The sequence below is a fragment of the Mytilus californianus genome, unplaced genomic scaffold (assembly GCF_021869535.1).
Source record: "Mytilus californianus isolate M0D057914Y unplaced genomic scaffold, xbMytCali1.0.p SCAF_6, whole genome shotgun sequence".
In the NCBI taxonomy this organism is placed as follows: domain Eukaryota; kingdom Metazoa; phylum Mollusca; class Bivalvia; order Mytilida; family Mytilidae; genus Mytilus; species Mytilus californianus.
In genome coordinates, this window is record NW_026262712.1 from 63,859,573 (window position 1) to 63,880,498 (window position 20,926).

Sequence of the window (20,926 nt, forward strand, 5' to 3'; positions counted from 1 at the left end):
TATATTCATTAAGATAACATTCTCTTTAGTCAGTTAACAGGAGAAAGATTTATGCATCAAACAATATATATAAGATTAACATATTTAAAACTCAGTAACATTTTTCATGATTAATTTTCTGTGAAATTTTGTAGAATAAAATATTCAAAATAACTTCAGTGTGTTTATATTTTTCAGATTTAGGTTCATTCTACACAATCAAGAATTGAATCAGTAATTCAGAGAATAAAATTTTTAAATGTATTTTTCATCTTAAAATTTGTTAAAATCTTTAATATCATTCAACCATTATCAAATTGACCTTATGTTGCCTTTTTAAATTTTTTGAATCGAGTGTCACTGATGAGACGAAATGTGCATCTGACATACAAAATTTTTGTAATCTTGGTATCTATGATGAGTTTATTTACCTTTAACCACCATCCAAAGAAATGAGTAGTAACAAATCCATCCATTTTATCCTGGAAAAAAAATACAGTCATTGAAATTGCTGTTATAAAAGGTTGTAAAAGTTTGTCTCCTGAAGAAAAGAATATATTCTTGACTTACTCCCAAAAAATGCTTCAACTGATGAATACCAGAAAAAGTAAGCACAAAAATTTTCTATATTTAGTTGTATAACATGAAGAGTTTAAATATTTATTGCAAATGACCTTCCAAAAACTACAAAGATTAAAAACAACAATACAATAGAAAAATTTCCCTCAGATAAATGGTTATCTGATTTTCATTGAGACTATTATCATTGTAATGTCATTTTTTCACAACAAATTACCAAGAGAACTTTAAGATAATAGATAACAGATATTAAATCCTTTACCCAGATATTATGGAATGGGTCTGTATTATTTGGATCAAACAACAAACAGCTTCCACCATAAGACTTCTGTTCCAGAGCCTTGCCAAGCTTGGTATCAAAGTGTGTTAGGATATGTCTGGCATCATGCACAGTCTGTAATCAAAACAACATCACATAATATAAAATACTGGTAAACACACTTGGACAAATATAACAGTACAAATTAGATAGAGCAAAATGTAATAGGTAAGGAATCTGCAGGATTTACAGCAAACCATAATATCATATAAAATGTATCATTCAAAAGCTTTTAAGACATAAAATTGAGATTTACAGTATCCAGACAAGACACCCATAGGCCTCTTGTGTCTTAAACCCCAGCAAGATCTTGAAAAGCTGGAAGGTATGCTCTGTTTTTAAAATGGTAAACTAATTTACTCTGTTAATATTTGTCAATCCTGAGTAATATTCCTTATGTATATTTTTTAAATAGTAGATTTTTCAAGTTTGTAGTGAATGTACACAGGTTCCAGTAAACAACAACACAAGGTCAAAAGTGTAAAAATCTAAAGAAAACATTTATTTCTAGTTAACTTTTTAATTCAAGTTTTATGCTTGAGATAAACATTTTATTTCTTGATGTTTTCTGAATTTCAAATTCTCCATTTGTGCATTATCATGACACTCCAGGATGCAGAATAGTAAAATGTTTCTCTTTGGTGAAGGAAATCCAGAACTATGAGTTACTACAATAAAAATATATGACTGTATATAATACATGATCTTCAAATTGGTGCTTTTTTCCTGGAAAAAAATTGATGTCACAAAGCAAATATCTTTACTTCACAACATCCTATGACACATCACAAAATCAAAATTGGAAACTTGTGTACTATTTTGCTTTCAGCATGACAATAAAAATAAACTGCTTCGCTGAGCGCAGCTGGATACGCCCGCAGAGGTCCAACCCTGAACAGTTGGGGCAAAAATGGACACAATATTCAAGCTTGATACAGGTCTGAATTTGGATTGTAATTAAATATTTGACATATTATAGGTTTCTGAATAAATGTAGTCAAAGAACTTGAAATTGGTTATATGAATTGAATTTATATTCAATTAAAGATTTCTTGCTGTTGTGCAATACACTGTGCTGTTGCGTAATACTTAGTAAATCTGTTGTCAAGACTATAAACAAATAAAGTTCAATTTCTTCTCAATGTCAAATTTGAAATTTATGAAAATCAATAGGGAGATTACATCAAAAGCTGTAAATAATTCACCAAAGTTTCATGAGAACTGCTGAAAGCATTTTTGAGTTATTGTCCAAAAACTGGAAAATCCCCCCTTTTTTAATGAATAAAACCCCATAACTCAGAAATGTAAAATCTATAAAATTTATAAAATTCTAAAGGGAGCTTACATCAACAGATATAAACAATTCACCAAAGTTTCATGAGAACTGCTGAAAGCTTTTTTTAGTTATTGTCCGAAAACTGGAAAATCCCTTTTTTTTATGAATAAAACCCTGCAACTCGGAAACGTTAAATCTAAAATTTATAAAAATCCAAAAGGGAGCTCATGTCAATAGATATAAACAATTCACCAAAATTTCTTGCAAGTTGGTGAAAGCATTCTTGAGTTATTGTCGGAAAACTGGAAAATCCCCCCTTTTTAAATGAATAAAACCCCAAAACTAGAAAACGGTAAATCTGAAATTTATAAAAAATGAAAGGGAGCTCACGTCAATAGATATAAACAATTCATCAAAGTTTTATGCATATTGGTTAAAGCTTTTTTGAGTTAATGTCCGACATGTTGATGACGGATGGACGGACATACGGACGGACGGTCAACGGTATACCATATTACGTCCGTAAACGGGCGTATAACAATCTTACCTGAAATAAGAGCCAGACCAAGGCCAATTCATAGGCTATACTTAAACAGAGTATCAACCTCCAAAATGCTGAAATTTGAGACAAAAGAAATGTATGACCGTCATCTTTTAAATATAAACTTTCCTTAATCAAAGGCAAATAGTTGCAACATGATGTGATGTAGTATAATTTTACAGTAATCATGTTTATAGTGAATTGTTATCACACTGCGTCTTTACATTTGAGCTGTGTCGGGTAGAAATCGACCTTAAGCAAATGCACATATACATGTACATGTATAAGACTTTGGTGGATTTTGGAACATTCAAATATGAAATAAAAGATGAATTTTGGTCTGTTTTGTAGGGTTCTTATATCAACTCAATTTTCAAACATTTACAGACTTTGCATAGAGATTTTTTCAACCCGAAATAAATTAACAGATGTATTGATATTCATTTGCATAAGGTCAATTTCTATCCAACGCAGCTCATTTCTTAAAGTAAAACAAAACTCTGAAATGGTGAAAATATAACCTTAACTTTTTTTACTGCATACAAAGAGTTAACATTCCTATGAACTGACATTATATAACAGCATAGTTTACACTAGAGGAAAGAGCAGGGAAGTGATACTATAAAACTTTATAACATGATTGTAAAATTCAAATTCAACATCAGGCTGTTCATAAATTATTTTGATTTTTATAGGATGCCAAAATGTACAGAAAGAAAGTACCATATTTTGTGTTTTATTTTGCAACATATTTATGACACAACACCTGAAATGGTGTCATTAATTTTTTCAGTTATGGTTTATTAGTTAGTTTTATTATGGAACATAACATGAGATATAAACATGTAGTCATACAACAACAGAGAATGCTTAATATTATTTGTAATATATCTAAATCAGTAATGACGAATTTTCCTTTTGTTGGAATATTCTACGTCTAATATAAAATGATTTGATTCATAAATGATAGAAGCTGAGATACTTTAATCAACTTACCAGGATGTGGTCTTTTTAATGGACCATCTGGAGTCTGTGTCACACCTACTGCTAAAAATGTCAACAGCATTGCTATTATTCCCCTGTAATATATATTGGAAGGTTTAATTTACTTTTTCTTAAGAAACTATTACTCTGATATTCTCGTTTTTCTGTATTCTAGAGTAATTTAGAGATTTTGGAATTAAAGATTAAAAGAAAGAAACTTCAGTACATTCATTTATTATTTTCTGAGTACTTCCATGAAAATGAAAGAATCCAAATCCAATTAAAAATAAAGAAATGATTGTTTTGGCATCAGCTAAAACTTCAATAGTAAGCCAATGAATAAACCATGGAAAAAAATAAACTTTTTGAGTCTAACTCATTTAAACCAATGGATATTGTAAGAGCCATCTAAAATTTGTTGCATTTCTAAAATGTACATTTGTTATTATAATATACATGATATAAGGAATACTATGAACAAAGAACAAACAGATCTAATGAATTTAATAGGTAAACATGGTAAATGTTGCATTTCTGAAAAGGCGAAATACTAATTTTACCCCTTCCACAATCTTATTTTTGATCCAAACACGCTGGAAAGAATCACCATATGAAAATTTCAAGTTTACTAGAACAAATGTTATAGTATGAAAACCATTATGTCATTGTTTACTATGTGGGGAAATGACAGCAACATACTAGTCTGGAACAGTTTTGCACTGGTATAAAAATTAGTCAATTCTGCAGCAATTCTTGTGTATTGTATATCTATGTGACATGATAATATTCAAACTTACAGAACAGACATACCTTTTCATGTTGTAATCAGAGTCATCTACAGTTTCTTCAAATATTGTAACATATACCAGAACAATACTGGACATTACCAATACCAGTATTGTATGGGCTTGCCTGGAATACAAAATTATATAATAACATAGCTACACATAGTTGTGCCTTTCATAATAACCCCATATGATCAGTATAAAATAGAACCAATAATGTGAATGTTATCAATGGTTCACATTTTGTCATGACTCCTAAGCAGCAAGTTTGGTAAAGGTTGGATGAAGGTCAATGACATCTAAAAGCTTTTTCATAACTGATTTGATGTTATAGTATTAACCTCTGGTCTAAAAAAATAGTAGGATTTTAATACAATTGCTATATATAATCAGTATAGCATGACAAATATGTTAATGTTTATTATTACATAAGTGCTGGCAAACTCCCTAGAGCATATATATAGAATAGCTAGCTTGATATATAGGTCAAATCAATCTATTTTTTGTCATACTGTTGCCTTCCTCCTGAAAGTACACCTGAATGCAAATTTCAATTATCCTACATTTTATAGAAAACAATAATGTCTAAGACTCAATAGGACACCATGCCCCGTTTTCACTATCATACTTCCATGTTCAGTGAACCATAAAAACTGAGTCAAACCCTAATTTGGCATATGTTTAAAAAGTTTACATCATAATAAACATGATAAAAATGTTTACTATGTTTCAAGTTGTTTGACCACAAATTCATGGTAAACTATCATCTTAAATCAAACCTTTTTAAACAAAGAATAGACAGAAAGACTGACTCATAGATGGAATGAACAAACAGACCAGAAAACATAAATCCCCCCTCCCCACAACTATCCTATATGGGCCATTATTTATTTATTTAACCAACATCATTTGAGCATGAAAATCAAATCAAGTTCACCAATGACAGCCTAAACATACTGGGTAAAGTGAACTCTTGCGTGCAAGTTTACATGATCTTTCAATTCCCAAGATAAAAGCAAATTTATCCCAAAGTCACTGGAGCATATACAATTGGTTAGAATGATATTATTTCAAATGGATGCAGCTGGTGCACAAACATGCAAGTTTCTAGATGATCCTTTAACTTAAATATCTTTAGAACATTACAAACTTCAAATGTATATCAAATGTCACTCATGCATGAAATATACATGTAAAGTCACATTGCCATCCCGTTGACATGGAATCCAAGCTTATTACAAGTAATATTAGCATGGAAAAATAAAACAATGATCCTCTATACGGATTAAGAAAATCAGTTGTGTTCATTAACATGATGTTGTGAATACTCAAAAAATCCCCTCAACATTAAAGCAAATTAAAAATATTCTTTTCAAATAGGTCATTCCGTTATTACACAAGTTCAAGTGGTTCATGCCATAAATGCCAATGACTTCTATGGTTTAAATGTGGTTCTTACTTCAAATTAAAGATAATGACAAACAATTTGACAGCAAGATTTGACATTTCAAAAAAATTATGATCAATAAAATTTTCCAATCTGCCAAATGAATCAATTCCTCATTTGGCATTTGCAGGTATAAACAATTTATGAAAATAATATTACAGTATAGAAATCAAATTTTATAAAAGTTTGCCTATTACGACATTAATCATTTCAACAAATTACTGGGTTTGGGAATTCAATTCTTATGATTTGACAGTTTGTAATATTTCAAACTCCACAGTTGAAGATTTATTATTCCCTGCAGTATTTTTTCCTTTAAACAACTGTAGTATAAGTCTATTCACTCAACTCAATATGTGAGACTTCTGACTAAACTGCACAAAGAAATGAAAATATTAAGATTTGTTTTAATTGTATTTTTAATGAAAATTTCCCAAAATCATATAAATTAAAAAAAAATTGTACTCTTTTCTCTACTTCTATATAAAAGTTGGTGTATAAATGAACATTTAACATACAAATATAGATAACCATATACATGCATGCACTTTTAAATAAGCTTTGATGGAAAATTTTCAAGGTTTGAAATAGCCCACTTCTGTAATGGACTATTGTGAATATACCATATGGTCAAGGTGAACTTTAGACAGGTAGTCATAATACCTTATCATATATGTTCAAATAAACATGCTGATTTAACATTCAGATTATGAGAAAATACATATTTTATCATTCGCTACAGCAATTTTATTGATAGGACTAATTTATTTATCTGATATCAATTGTTCTTGTTTTTGAGTTTCTTAGTTTACTTTAGAGTACTTAATGTAACAGGCTAATAATTTTTCAACTAAAACAACTATTTTTGATTAATTTGTACTTGTTCATGTTGTTTGTATGTTTGACACTTTGTTTACGTCGATTTTGTAAAATGGATGAAAAAGTAATGCCCTAGGTAAAGGAAAAAGTAATGGCCTAGCTTCTAGGTAAAGGAAAAAGTAATTGCTTAGATAAAGAAATGGAAATACCCTAGGTAAAGGAACAAGAGTGCACACTCTGAAATGTCTCGCCTTCTTTTCTAATCATTGATATTATGTTGATAGTCCCAAATATAAAGCTTTATTACAACTGTCACATAAACTTAACATTAACCAAGTAAACTAAACATTGACCAATGAACCATGAAAATGAGGTCAAGGTCAGATGAACCATGCTAGGCAGGCATGTACAGCTAACAATTCTTCCATACAACAAATATGGTTGACCTATTGCTTATAGTTTAAGAAAAACAGACCAAAACACAAAAACTTAACACTGAGCAATGAACCTTGAAAATGAGGTCAAGGTCAAATAAAACCTGCTTGACTGACATATAGATCATAAAATATTTCCATACACCAAATGTAGTATTAGAAAAAAAGATCAAATCTCAAAAACTTAACTTTGACCACTGAACCATGAAAATGAGGTCAAGGTCAGATGACACCTGCCAGCTAGACATGTACACCTTACAATCATTCCATACACCAAATATAGTAGACCTATTGCATGCAGTATTAGAAAAAAAGTCCAAAACTCAAAAACTTAACTTTGACCACTGAACCATGAAAATGAGGTCAAGGTCAGATGACACCTGCCAGCTAGACATGTACACCTTACAATCCTTCCATACACCAAATATTGTAGACCTATTGCATACTGTGGATTCATTAATATTCGTTGTATACTAATTTTCGTGGATTTCGTGGGTACAGGGGAACCACGAAGTTAAATGTTCATCGAATTACAAATTTTCTAAAGGAATGTATGCAGACTTTGCCAAAACCACGAATTTAAATATCCACGAATATGTAAGTTTTCCTCAATCCACGAAAATTGGTACCCACGAAAATAAATGAATCCACAGTACAATATAAGAAAAACAGACCAAAACACAAAAACTTAACTATAACCACTCAACCATGAAAATGAGGTCAAGGTCAGATGACACCTGCCAGCTAGACATGTACACCTTACAGTCATTCCATACACCAAATATTGTAGACCTATTGCATACAGTATAAGAAAAACAGACCAAAACACAAAAACTCAACTATAACCACTGAACCATGAAAATGAGGTCAAGGTCAGATGACACATGCCAGCTAGACATGTACACCTTACAATCCTTCCATACACCAAATATAGTAGACCTATTGCATACAGTATAAGAAAAACAGACCAAAACACAATAAAATGCTCCGCTGGGGCGCAGCTTGATACGACCGCAGAGGTCGAACCCTGAACAGTTGGGGCAAGTATGGACACAACATTCAAGCTTGATACAGCACTGAATTTGGATTGTAATTAAATATTTGACACAGCATAGGTTTCTCACACAGAATGAAAGTGGTTTAAGAACTTAAAAATTTTTAATTTACCTATTCAAACCATTCCATTATTATTTACTTTTATATATAAATCAGAAATAACCAATTTAAAATGGAAAATTTTAAAGAAAAAAAAGGAAAAATAAATACCCCCCCAAAATTTTTTGAACCCCCTTATGATTCATCACCCCCAAACTCAATCCCAGCTTTCCCTTTGTGGTATGGTACCTTGCAGTACAATTTCGGGGAGATCCATACACTTGAACACAAGTTATTGTCTGGAAACTAGAAAAATGCTTGTTTTTTGGCCCCTTTTTGGCCCCAAATTCATAAACTTTTAGGGCAATTACCCCCAAACTCAAACCCAGCTTTCCCTTTGTGATATGGAAAATTGCAGTACAATTTCATAAAGATCCATACACTTACACACAAGTTATTGTCCTGAAACTAGAAAAATGCTTGTTTTTTTGCCCTTTTATGGCCCCTAATTACTACAATTTTGAGGGAATTACCCCCAAACTCAATCCCAGTCTTCCCTTTGTGGTATGGTACCTTGCAGTACAATTTCAGAGAGATCCATTCACTTGAACACAAGTTATTGTCTGGAAACTAGAAAAATGCTTATTTTTGGCCCCTTTTGGCCCCTTATTCCCAAACTTTTTGGGCAATTACCCCCAAACTCAATTCCAGCTTTCCCTTTGTGATATGGAACCTTGTGATACAATGTCAGAGAGATCCATACACTTACACACAAGTTATTGTCTGGAAGTTACAAAAATGCTTATTTTTTGCCCCTTTTTGGCCCCTAATTCCTTAACTGTTGGTACCATAACCCCCAAAATCAATCCCCACCTTCCTTTTGTGGTATTGAACCTTATGGTAAAATTTCATTGAGATCCATTCACTTTAACTAAAGTTAGAGTGCGAAAACTAATGTGTCTTCGGACGACGACGACGCCAACGTCATACCAATATACGACCACAAAAAGTTTTTTGCGGTCGTATAAAAACTTAACTATAACCACTGAACCATGAAAATGAGGTCAAGGTCAGATAACACCTGCCAATTGGACATGTACACCTTACAGTCCTTCCATACACCGAATATATTAGACCTATTGCTTATAGTATCTGAGATATGGACTTGACCACGAAAACTTAACCTTGTTCACTGATCCATGAAATGAGGTCGAGGTCAAGTGAAAACTGTCTGACGGGCATGAGGACCTTGCAAGGTACGCACATACCAAATACAGTTATCCTATTACTTATAATAAGAGAGAATTTAACATTACAAAAAATCTTAACTTTTTTTTCAAGTAGTCACTGAACCATGAAAATGAGGTCAAGGACATTGGACATGTGACTGACGGAAACTTCGTAACATGAGGCATCCATATACAAAGTATGAAGCATCCAGGTCTTCCACCCTCTAAAATATAAAGCTTTTAAGAAGTTAGCTAACGCCGCCGCTGCCGCCGGATCACTATCCCTATGTCAAGCTTTCTGCAACAAAAGTCGCAGGCTCGACAAAAAGTAATGCCCTAGGTAAAGGTAATGACCTATGTAAAAGAAAAATTATGCCCTAGGTAAAGGAAAAGTAATGCCTTAGGTAAAGGAAAAAGTAATGCCTTAGGTAAAGGAAAAAGTAATGCCCTAGGAAAAGGAAAAAGTAATGCCCTAGGTAAATGAAAAAGTAATGCACTAGGAAAAGGAAAAAGTAATGCCCTAGGTAAAGGAAAAAAGTAATGCCCTAGGAAAAGGAAAAAGTAATGCCCTAGGAAAAGGAAAAAGTAATGCCCTAGGTAAAGGAAAAAGAAATGCCCTAGGTAAAAGAAGAAGTAATGCCCTAGGAAAAGGAAAAAGTAATGCCCTAGGTAAAGGAAAAAGTAATGCACTAGGAAAAGGAAAAAGTAATGCCCTAGGTAAAGGAAAAAGTAATGCCCTAGGTAAAGGAAATGCCCTATGTAAAAGAAAAAGTAATGCCCTAGGTAAAGGAAAAGTAATGCTTTAGGTAAAGGAAAAAGTAATGCCCTAGGTAAAGGAAAAAGTAATGCCCTAGGAATAGGAAAAAGTAATGCCCTAGGTAAATGAAAAAGAAATGCTCTAGGAAAAGGAAAAAGTAATGCCCTAGGTAAAGGAAAAAGTAATAACCTTTGACAAGGAAAAAGTAATGCCCTAGGAAAAGGAAAAAGTAATGCCCTAGGTAAAGGAAAAAGTAATGCCCTAGGAAAAGGAAAAATTAATGCCCTAGGTAAAGGAAAAAGTAATGCCCTAGGAAAAGGAATAAACAGCTGCGCCATGAGTGCATTAAACGCCTGTCACTTTTTCAAAGAATAACATTCAATTACTCCTAAATGTCATATCAGAAACTTATAAAAGAAATAAAGAGGGCTCACGTTAATAGAAATTAAGCAGTCACCAAAGTTTCATGAAACTGCTCAAAGCACTTTTGAGTTATTGTCTGAAAACAGGAAAATCCCCCTTTTTTAATTAATAAAACCCCATAACTCAGAAACGTAAAATCTAAAATTTATATAAATCAAAATGCAGTCATTTCAATAGATATAAATAATTTATCAAAGTTTCATGAAAACAGCTTAAAGCATTTTTGAGTTATTGTCTGAAAACTGGAAACCCCCCCCCCCTTTTTTTAAATGAATTAAACCCCATAACTCGGAAACGTAAAATCTAAAATTATTAAAATCGAAAGGCAGCTCACGTCAACAAATATAAACAATTCACCAAAGTTTCATGAAAACTGCTTAAAGTGTTTTTGAGTTATTGTACGTCATGTGGTAGACGGACAACGATATACCATAATACATCCCGTAAACAGGCATATAAAAAGTAATGCCCTAGGTAAAGGAAAAAGTAATGCCCTAGTTAAAGAAAAAAGTAATGCCCTAGGTAAAGGAAAAAGTAATGCCTTAAATAAAAAAAAAAGTAATGCCCTAGGTAAAGGAAAAATTAATGCCTTAGGTAAAGGAAAAAGAAATGCCCTAGGTAAAAGAAGAAGTAATGTCCTAGGAAAAAGAAAAAGTAATGCCCTAGGTAAAGGGAAAAGTAATGCCCTAGGTAAAGGAAAAAGTAATGCAATAGATACAGCACTTTCAGTAAATGACTGACAAGTACTGCACAATCTAGTCCAAGATTTTCTGACGTCAGAGGGTCTTTTTCATGACCTACTTTTTTTAAGTCCTTAAAAAGGCTGCCAGACAATAGAGCAATCTTGTACTATGTGCAATTTTAGTTGAATTTTCACTACAGCAAGACTCATACATTTCAAAATTCCAAGACAATGTCTTAAACATTCAGTCAGAGGGCCTGTGATAATCTTTTAAACATTTGGTCTGGCACAGAGTGAAAGTTATTTGACCAAATCAAAATTTGCCTAAAATTTCAGATGGTCAAACACATTTCAAGCTAAATAAAACTAATAAGAACAAGATGTCACTATTTGCTATAAGTATTCAATAAGCGGGACGAGCAAAATGAAGTGGATGAAGTGCAGGCAGTAAAACTTTTAACATTAAATATTCCTCTAATATCTAAACTGTTCTCTTGCATTTGATGGAAAGTACAGAAAGCTACATGTTGATGTCCGAAAAAAGTATAACAGGAGGGACCTGAAAACTTGTCAAAAGGTATTGTATATTGTCTAATGAAGCTAATAAGCGTTGTTCTAAATTTCAAGAAACCTATAGCATAGAAAATACTGACAACAACTTATATGCTTTGCATGCTTATCACTGTCAAACTGCAGACCAAGTCATTCTGTTCTGTATTACCTGAGAAAACTGTCACGGAAAAGTTTTAAGATCTTTTTCTAAAAGTATGATTGAAACAACTTACCAGAAAAAAGACATAGTTCCATCATCTTGAATGTCTTTGTATTTATTTCTTTCAGCTTCCCAGTTATAGGCTGTAGCCTTATGGAGCTGCATTACTTTGTCTGTGTCATTGTTGGCAGCAGCCATTTTGATGGTGTAATGATTGAACCTCTATATCTTTTATAATACTTGCACATAACCTGAAAAGAGATTCAATTTCTATGTAAGTAGCTATAAGCATTTTTTTTATAGATAAATAACTAGAAGGTATGTTTTTTAAAAGTGTTTTTTGCCTTTAAAAAAACAATGAAAACAATGTTGGTAATGGTAATAAATGTGAACAAGAGAGCAGTAATATGTCATTTATATGTTACCATTGGTTTCATAGAAATGCAAAACTTCATCAAAATCATTCAGGTATTTAAATAACATTTTTTTTAAATTTGTGCAGCCAAAGCACTTACCTGGATTTACCTTCATCAGCAACTCTAAAACCCAAATATTTGTTAGCCACATTTCACATTCATAACAACAATTTTATAAAATGAACGAAAAATTAATGCCAAATTTTACATCAGAGTTTAAACTACAGTTCTCAGTAATTTAAAATCATTTCAATTGGTGCAAGAATGCAGGTAAAGGAGTAAAGAATCATTCCACAAAATAAGGTCACTGTAGCCTACATTTTATCAAGGCTTAATATCTTTTGACATTTCCATATTGGATGGACGTCCTCATATCATGCATATGAATCCACCAAAAAAAAAAATCAAAAGTTTTAAACAGTGTAAACCTAATGTATATAATTCAAGGAAAGTGATGCAGTTATGGGACTATATTTTTTTTTTATATAAAACAACAAGGCACACTTTTAAAACATGTGCCAGAAAAGAAGATTAATAGTTTTTTTTTCAATCATCTTTATATTATAACAAGCTTGTCATATATGTACATTAGATGTTAAAAAAACAAACTTTTAAAAATGTAACCACTTCCTACCTTTATAGGCTACACGACAGATATTTATCTCAATACAACTTACATGTACAATAGATAGAGTAGTTAATTGTACATGTGGATCTGTCTGGGATATTCCACTGAACAGCCAGATCATACCATTATAGATATTATATCATATAGTATAAAGATAACTCCACTGTTTAGTTTACAATACATTCTAAAATTACAATTTATAGTGTAATGAATAATGAAAAGATGATTTGATACTTAATAGATGAGATTGTTCCTACAAAAATGTATATACTACATGTACTTTAAACATAATAAATATCTATAAACATGATAAACACACTGGCTGAATGCTTTAAATCATGTCATGCATTTTTCTAATTTAACATGTACAAATAAGATGAACCAATAAACATTCTTTGACACAAAAAATATTTCATGTATTATAAGTTGCTGTCATTGTAGGTAAAACTATCTGAAATCAAAAGCTGATTCCTTAATTGCTGTAGTTAAACATGTTAAAGGAGGTTTAAGTGGCTATATAATGTTTGGCAACTCTGATCTAGAAGTGAAAGGAAAAAAGAACAGGTTTAATACTTTGAGGTTCTGGTTTGCAAGAAAATAAAAAATGATATCTTTGGTCATCGTTAGGCTGATTTAAATGATCTATATACATGATAAACATCGTTTTAAAATATAACCAAACTGATTGGAATATCTTCACATAAATCAACATCATTGGTTGAGTAATAGACATCAAAATCTATTTTCTTTTTACATTTGTTTACAATAGACATGACAGAAGGAATTCAAAATATTTTATATATCAAGCTGGGCTTGTTCTGATTGATACTTTAGTCTGGGAAAAACATCTTCTATTTATTACTAGAAATTTAGGTTTTAGCTTCCCACCAGCATGACATACACCCCTTTTGAAAAATTTATTAAAAACCATATTGTCATATATACTGTACTCTCATAAGTCAACCTTACTCTATACAGTAGGACCATCTGCAACTATTACTAAGAATGAGATATGTACTTTTGCTTTCATGGATTCGAGCATACCTGTAGTTTTGAACTTGCTAAGCGTATCATGCATTTTTTAGGCCATGATCAGGAAAACTTTTCTGCAGAGATAATGAAATATTCTAATTAATTCTTTCAGTGAAATACTAACTAAAGGTATTTTGGGATCCTATTAATCTGTTAAGAACTATTTTGAGAGTGATTGTTTTCAATCTGTGCCAAATACTTCTACATTGATTCTCTGACATTTTTTCAAACAATCAATGATGCAGGTTTGCCTGAGGATCATTCACCCAAATTTTGGTTGAAATTGGTTCAGTGGTTACAGAGGAGAAGATCTTTGAAAGAGTTTATGAATGACACAAAAAATTTGCAAAAAATATCATTTATAAGGGAAATTACTCCTTATCTGGGCATTTTTTATATTTAAATATCTTGCATTTCTTATCACTGATGCTGATTTACATTTCTGATTTTTTGTAGATCTTGCATTGCTGATAATTCTTACCTAAACAGTATTTACCTATCTAATATGGTATTCCAGATAATAGACAAAAACATAAAAATAAGCAAACAAAAAAGTGGTCATTTAAAGGCAATAACTCCTGAAGGAGTCATCTGATAATTATGCATGGTGCAAATAGATCATGTAGATAGTAAGTAGAGCTTCACATTATGAGCATTTTTTTTATTTTTTTTAACCAGCACTATACTTTTTACAGCTTTCTTCATTTAGTAGTTGTTTGAAGATCATTTTATCTCATTCTAGAAGTATCTCTATTAATGTTTAAGAAGAAAAAGCATTAAAACAAGAGGCTCTCAAGATCCTGAATCGCTCACCTGCTTTACAGAGGAGAAGATTTTTAAATGTTAGCAAACTTGATGAACAAATTGTGTAAAATTGTCTTTAAAGGGCAATAACTCCTTAAGAGGTCAATTGACAATTATGGTCATTTAACTTTTTTGTAGATCTTACTTTGCTGAACATTATTGCTGCTTACAGTTTATATATATCTATAATAATATTCAAAATAATAACAAAAAACTGCAAAATTTTGTTAAAACTACCAATTCGGTGGCAGCAACCCAACAATGGGTTGTTTGATTCGTCTGAAATTTCAATGCTGATAGATCTTGACCAACTGAACAATTTTACCCCATGTCAGATTTGCTCTAAAAGCTTTAGTTTTTGAGATATAAGCCAAAAACTGCATTTGACACCCTATGTTCTATTTTTAGCCATGGCGGCCATGTTTGTCGATGGATCAAAACTTCAGATACAATTTATAAACTAGATACCCTAAGGAACATTTAATTAAAGTTTGAAGGTATTAGGCCCAGTAGTTTCAGAGGAAAAGATTTTTGAAATAGTTTACGACAACAGAAGACGACAGACAACGACAGACGACGACGGATGCCAAGTGATGGCATAAGCTCACATAGGGCCCTTCGGGCCCCGGTGAGCTAAAAATGAGCAAATATTTGTAAATTACCTATCAGCTTGCTGGATTAGGGCAATTATACCTATTCTAATATTTATGAAGCAGCTGACAAATCTGCTGTGAATCCATAGCCATAGGGACAAAAAATATATCCCAAAAAAATTGGACTCATCAGGTTGACACAAACTATAAAAATACAACTAACAAAAAGGAAACAAGAGGCTCTCAAGAGCCTGAATCGCTCACCTGTAATTTTTTGCTTAAATCTTTTTTCAATGATTATTTTTGCTTTTCAATATATATTAATGAGTGGCTTAAAAATGCCATCTAAATGTTCTTTGTATCTGTCGACTCATATTTTCTTCAAAAGCAAAAAAATGCATTTTACCCCTATTTTCCATTTTAGCCATAGTGGCTGTTTCTTGACGTACAAGGAAATAAAATACATAATTTATACTAGATACTCTGAAATTTATTCAGCCCAAATTTTGCAGAAATTGATTCAGCAGTTTCAAAGGAGAAGATTTTTTAAAGTAAACAAACTAGATGAAAAAATTGTGAAAAACTGTCTTTAAAGGACAATAACTCCTTAAGGAGTCAATTGACAATTTTGGTCATATAAACTTATTTGTAGATCTTACTTTGCTGAACATTTTTGCTGTTTACTGTTCATCTTTATCTATAATAATATTCAAGATAATAACCAAAAACTTCAAAATTTCCTTAAAATCATCAATTCAGGGGCAATAACCTAAAAATCAGTTACACGATTTAGCTGATAATTTCAGGGCAGGTAGATCTTGACCTAACAAATACTTTAACTTCTTGTCTGATTTGTTCTAAATGCTTTAGTTTTTGAGATATAAGTCAAAAACTGCATTTTACCCTTTGTTCTATTCTTAGCCATGGGGCCATGTTTTCCGAGGAAACAGAAAATAAATCACAAACTTTATTCTAGATAACCTAAGAATCATTCAGCTTAAGTTTGGTTTAATTTGATTCAGTAGTTTCATAGAAGATTTTTTAAAGTTAGAAAACATGATAAACAAATTGTGAAAAAATGTCCTTAAAGGGCAATAAATCCATAAGGGGTCAATTGACAATTTTGGTCATAACTTAATAGTAGATCTTACTTTGCTGAACATTTTTGCTGTTTACATTTTATCTTAATCTATAATAATATTCAAGATAATAACGGAAAACTGCAAAATTTCCTTAAAATCATCAATTCAGGGGCAATCACCTAAAAATTAGATACCCGATTTGGCTGATAATTTCAGGGCAGGTAGACCTTGACCTAATGAAACTTTAACTTCTTGTCTGATTTGCTCTAAATGCTTTAATTTTTAAGATATAAGTCAAAAACTGCATTTTACCCCATGTTCTATTTTTAGGAGTCAATTGACAATTTTGGCCATATTAACTTTTTTGTAGATCTTACTTTGCTGAACAGTTTTGCTGTTTACAGGTTATCTTTATCTATAATAATATTCAAGATACATGTACTGGAAATTCAGAAATTATTGCGACAAATGCGACAGAGTTGTAAACGCAATAATTCAAACTCGCATTTTGAAATATTTTATATGAACTGAACAGGATTTTTCTCAAAATCGTAAAAATTAAAATCGCATTTAAGTCTAAAATGACAAAATCGCAATAATAAATGCACGCAATAATTTCTGAATTTACAGTAATAAAGGATGAACTGTTATCACAGAGATATGTCTCACCTTTTTGTAATTTTGATAATGCAAATGTTGAAATTAAAATAGCAATACTTTAACATGTAAGTTATGCAAATATTCAAAGTCAATGAACCATGACTGAAGGTACATGGCTAAACAATCTCCATGGAATGAGATGTGCCAATGCTAATACAACTGCATACCAAATACCATTGACTTATTATAAGTCGTTCCCTTTATACAAACCTAAACACAAACATTAACTTGTAAACTATGTAAAAGTTTCAAAGTCAATGAACCATGATCAGGGGTGGGGCTTTATAATCTCCATGGAAACGTTACTTGCAAATGCCAATAAATTTGCATACCAAATATCATTGACTTAACATTAGCAGTTCATCTTAAACTGATCTAATCACAAACTAATACATGTAAACTAAGCAAAAGTTTCAAAGTAAATAGACCATGACTGAGGGGGCTGGGCCAAATATTCTCCATGGAAATGAGATGTGCTAATGCTTATACAACTGAACACCAATTAACATTGGCATACCACTAATGGTTCCCCTTGAACTGACTTAATCACAAACCAATACATGTTAACTTAGCAAAATTTTCAAAGTCTATAGACCATGACTAAAGGGGCGGAGCCAAATAATCTCCATGGAAATGAGATATGCCAATGCTTATACAACTGCATACCAAATAACACTGACCTATCACAAGTGGTTCCCCATAAATTGACCTAACCACAAACTAATACATGTAAACTATGAAAAGTTTCAAAGTCAATAGACCTTGACTGATGGGGCGGGGCCAAATAATCTCCATGGTAATGAGATGTGCCAATGCTAATACAACTGCATACCAAATATCATTGACCTACCACTAGTGGTTCACCATGAACTAGACCTAATCACAAACTAATACATTGTTGACGCCGCCGCCGCCAACGATGAAAACAGGATACCTAGGTCTCGCTTTTTGACTCCGTGAAGGAGAGACAAAAACTGCAAAATTTCCTTAAAATTACCAATTTAGTGGCAGAAACCCAACAATGGGTTGTTAGATTCATCTGAAAATGTATGGGCTGATAGAACTTGACATAATGAACATTTTAACCCCATGTCAGATTTGCTCTAAATGCTTTAGTTTTTGAGATATAAGCCAAAAACTGCATTTTACCCCTATGTTCTATTTTTAGCCATGGCGGCCATGTTTTTTGAAGAAACAGAAAATAAAACACAAACTTTATTCTAGATACCCTAAGAATCATTTAACTTAAGTTTGGTTGGAATTGGTTCAGTAGTTTCAGAGGAGAAGATGTTTGAACTAGTTTACACCGGACGGACGACAGACGACAATGGACGCCAAGTGATGGCAAAAGCTCTCATTTCCTTTGGAAAGGTGAGCAAAAAAAAGACACTAAGTACAAATATACCAAACTAACTAAGAGCATGAAGAGTACTTGCAGTTACTGAAATCTAATATAATTCAAAGCCAATAATAACTAAGAAATAAATCTGTTTTCCCTGTGAAAATCTTATTCAGTACACTCCAAACGGTTTAGTTTGCTGTACATTAATATATTGATACTTGCAGGATAAATGTTCAGCACTTAGTTTACAATTTCAACAAATATTGTAACGTTTGATTAATCCATTCTTTTTTGGTAAACAAGATTTCATTTGTCTATCACCATATCACATCTTGTTTACACAAACTTCATTCAGGATTAGCACTACTGTCAATGACTGTTTTGCTGAAGATTTTTATAAAACAAGAATGACATGCTGATATTCAAATGTCTTGCCTGCTATACTGATCATGATTGATTTCATGTTGAAATCTTTTAGATAAAGGTTTTACTACAAATATCACATAAAATTAACATAATCAATCATTAATGTAAATAGGTCAAGGTGAGATGAAACCTGCCAGTAACCAACATGAACACCTTAAGCTTACAATAATTCCATACACCAATATGAGGGGTGCAGCTTATTAGGACTGCAGAGGTTGAACCCTGAACAGTTGGGGCAAGTATGGACACTACATTCAAGCTTGATAGAGCTCTGAATTTGGATTGTGATTGAATATTTGACACAGCATAGGTTTCTGACACAGAAGGAATGTGGTCAAAGAACTGAAAAATTTGAAATATGACTTTTACCTATTATGGTCCAATATCCAAATTCCAATACCTAAATACACAGTCTATATTCAGCATATCTAAGTACACCAAGAATTTAATTAATTTATGTTTTAATGGACAATACGAGCTAAGTTTTTAAAGGAGTTTGCTTCATCAAAAAATATAGCATTCTAAAAATAAATTTATACAGAATAACAAAATAAACCTACTATGAAGTTCTTCAAAAAAATTTACAAAAAAAAATGGAAAAACAATTTCCAAAATATCATTCATCATTAATTGATTAATACAATGTCCTTAACAAATCTATAAAACTTACCTCTTATCATTTTTCAAAGTATCTAATAATGAACATTAAATTTCAAACTATATTTATACATTATTTCTAAAATTAGAATTAGAATCTATTTTTTCTATGAATCTACTAACAAATTACAATTTCTATTAATTGTTCCATTCTGAATTTGGATTGTGATAAAATATTTGACACAAAATAGGTTTCTGACACAGAATGAATGTTGTCTATTAAAGAACTTAAATATTTGAAATTGGACATTTACCTATTATGGTCCAATATCCAAAATCTAAATACATGGTTAGATTCAGCATATCAAAGAACCCCCAAGAATTCAATTTTTGTTAAAATCAAATTATGTTCAATTTTGGACCCTTTTGGACCTTAATGTGGACCAATCTAAAAACCGGGCTCAAAATCAAAAATCTAAATTACAAGGTTATATTCCGCACACCAGAGAACCCAAAGAATTCAATTTTTGTTAAAATCAAGCTAAGTTTAATTTTGGACCCTCTGGACCTCATAGTGGACCGATTTAAAAACGGGATCCAAAATCTAAATACACAGTTAGATTCAGCATATTAAAGAACCCCAAGAAAACAAGACATTGAATTAAACCCCATTGAAATTGGTCAAGAAATAAGAAATTTATACAAGAATTAGAAAAGTATTGTTTTTGGCATCTTTTTCCGGTTGGGGTCATAAACACCAAGATAAATCGTCAACCTTCCTTTTTTGGTATGGAAACTTGTTGTACAATTGTATAGAGATCCATAGACTTATATATAATTATACTCCAGTTATTGTCCTGAAACATGAAAATCCTAGTTTTTTGGCCCCTAATTCCTAAACAATAAGGGCCATAACCCTAAATTCAATCCCAAACTTTCTTTTGAGGTATGAAACCTTGTTGTACAATTTCATAGAGATCCATACACTTATACACAAGTTATTGTCCTGAAACAAGAAAAATGCTTGTTTTTGGCCCCTAATTCCTAAACAGTTAGGACAACCCCCAAAATCAATCCCAACCTTTGTTTTGTGGTATGGAACCTTGTGGTACAATTTCATAGAGATCCATACACTTATATTCAAGTTATTGTCTGGAAACCAAATGTCTTCGGACCACAAAGACAACATTGTCATAGTATTAAAATTTTGCGGTCATTTAAAATTATTTCACTAATTGCTCATAAAAACAGACCTAACCAAGAAAACTTATTTAACATTGATTAT

At 31.8% G+C, this 20,926-nt stretch overlaps 1 protein-coding gene across 1 annotated transcript in view; it reads right to left on the bottom strand.

The window, feature by feature from the left end:
* LOC127704721 (phosphatidylserine synthase 2-like) overlaps positions 1-20,926 on the bottom strand; it is a 59,033-nt gene that overhangs the window by 17,756 nt on the left and 20,351 nt on the right. The window contains exons 2-7 of the mRNA XM_052208920.1: positions 12,135-12,312; positions 4,489-4,590; positions 3,691-3,773; positions 2,701-2,768; positions 821-952; positions 411-461 (exon numbers count right to left, since the gene is read on the bottom strand). Coding sequence (XP_052064880.1) covers positions 411-461; positions 821-952; positions 2,701-2,768; positions 3,691-3,773; positions 4,489-4,590; positions 12,135-12,259 — 561 coding nt within the window. The 5' untranslated portion in view covers positions 12,260-12,312. The remainder of the gene's footprint in view (positions 1-410; positions 462-820; positions 953-2,700; positions 2,769-3,690; positions 3,774-4,488; positions 4,591-12,134; positions 12,313-20,926) is intronic.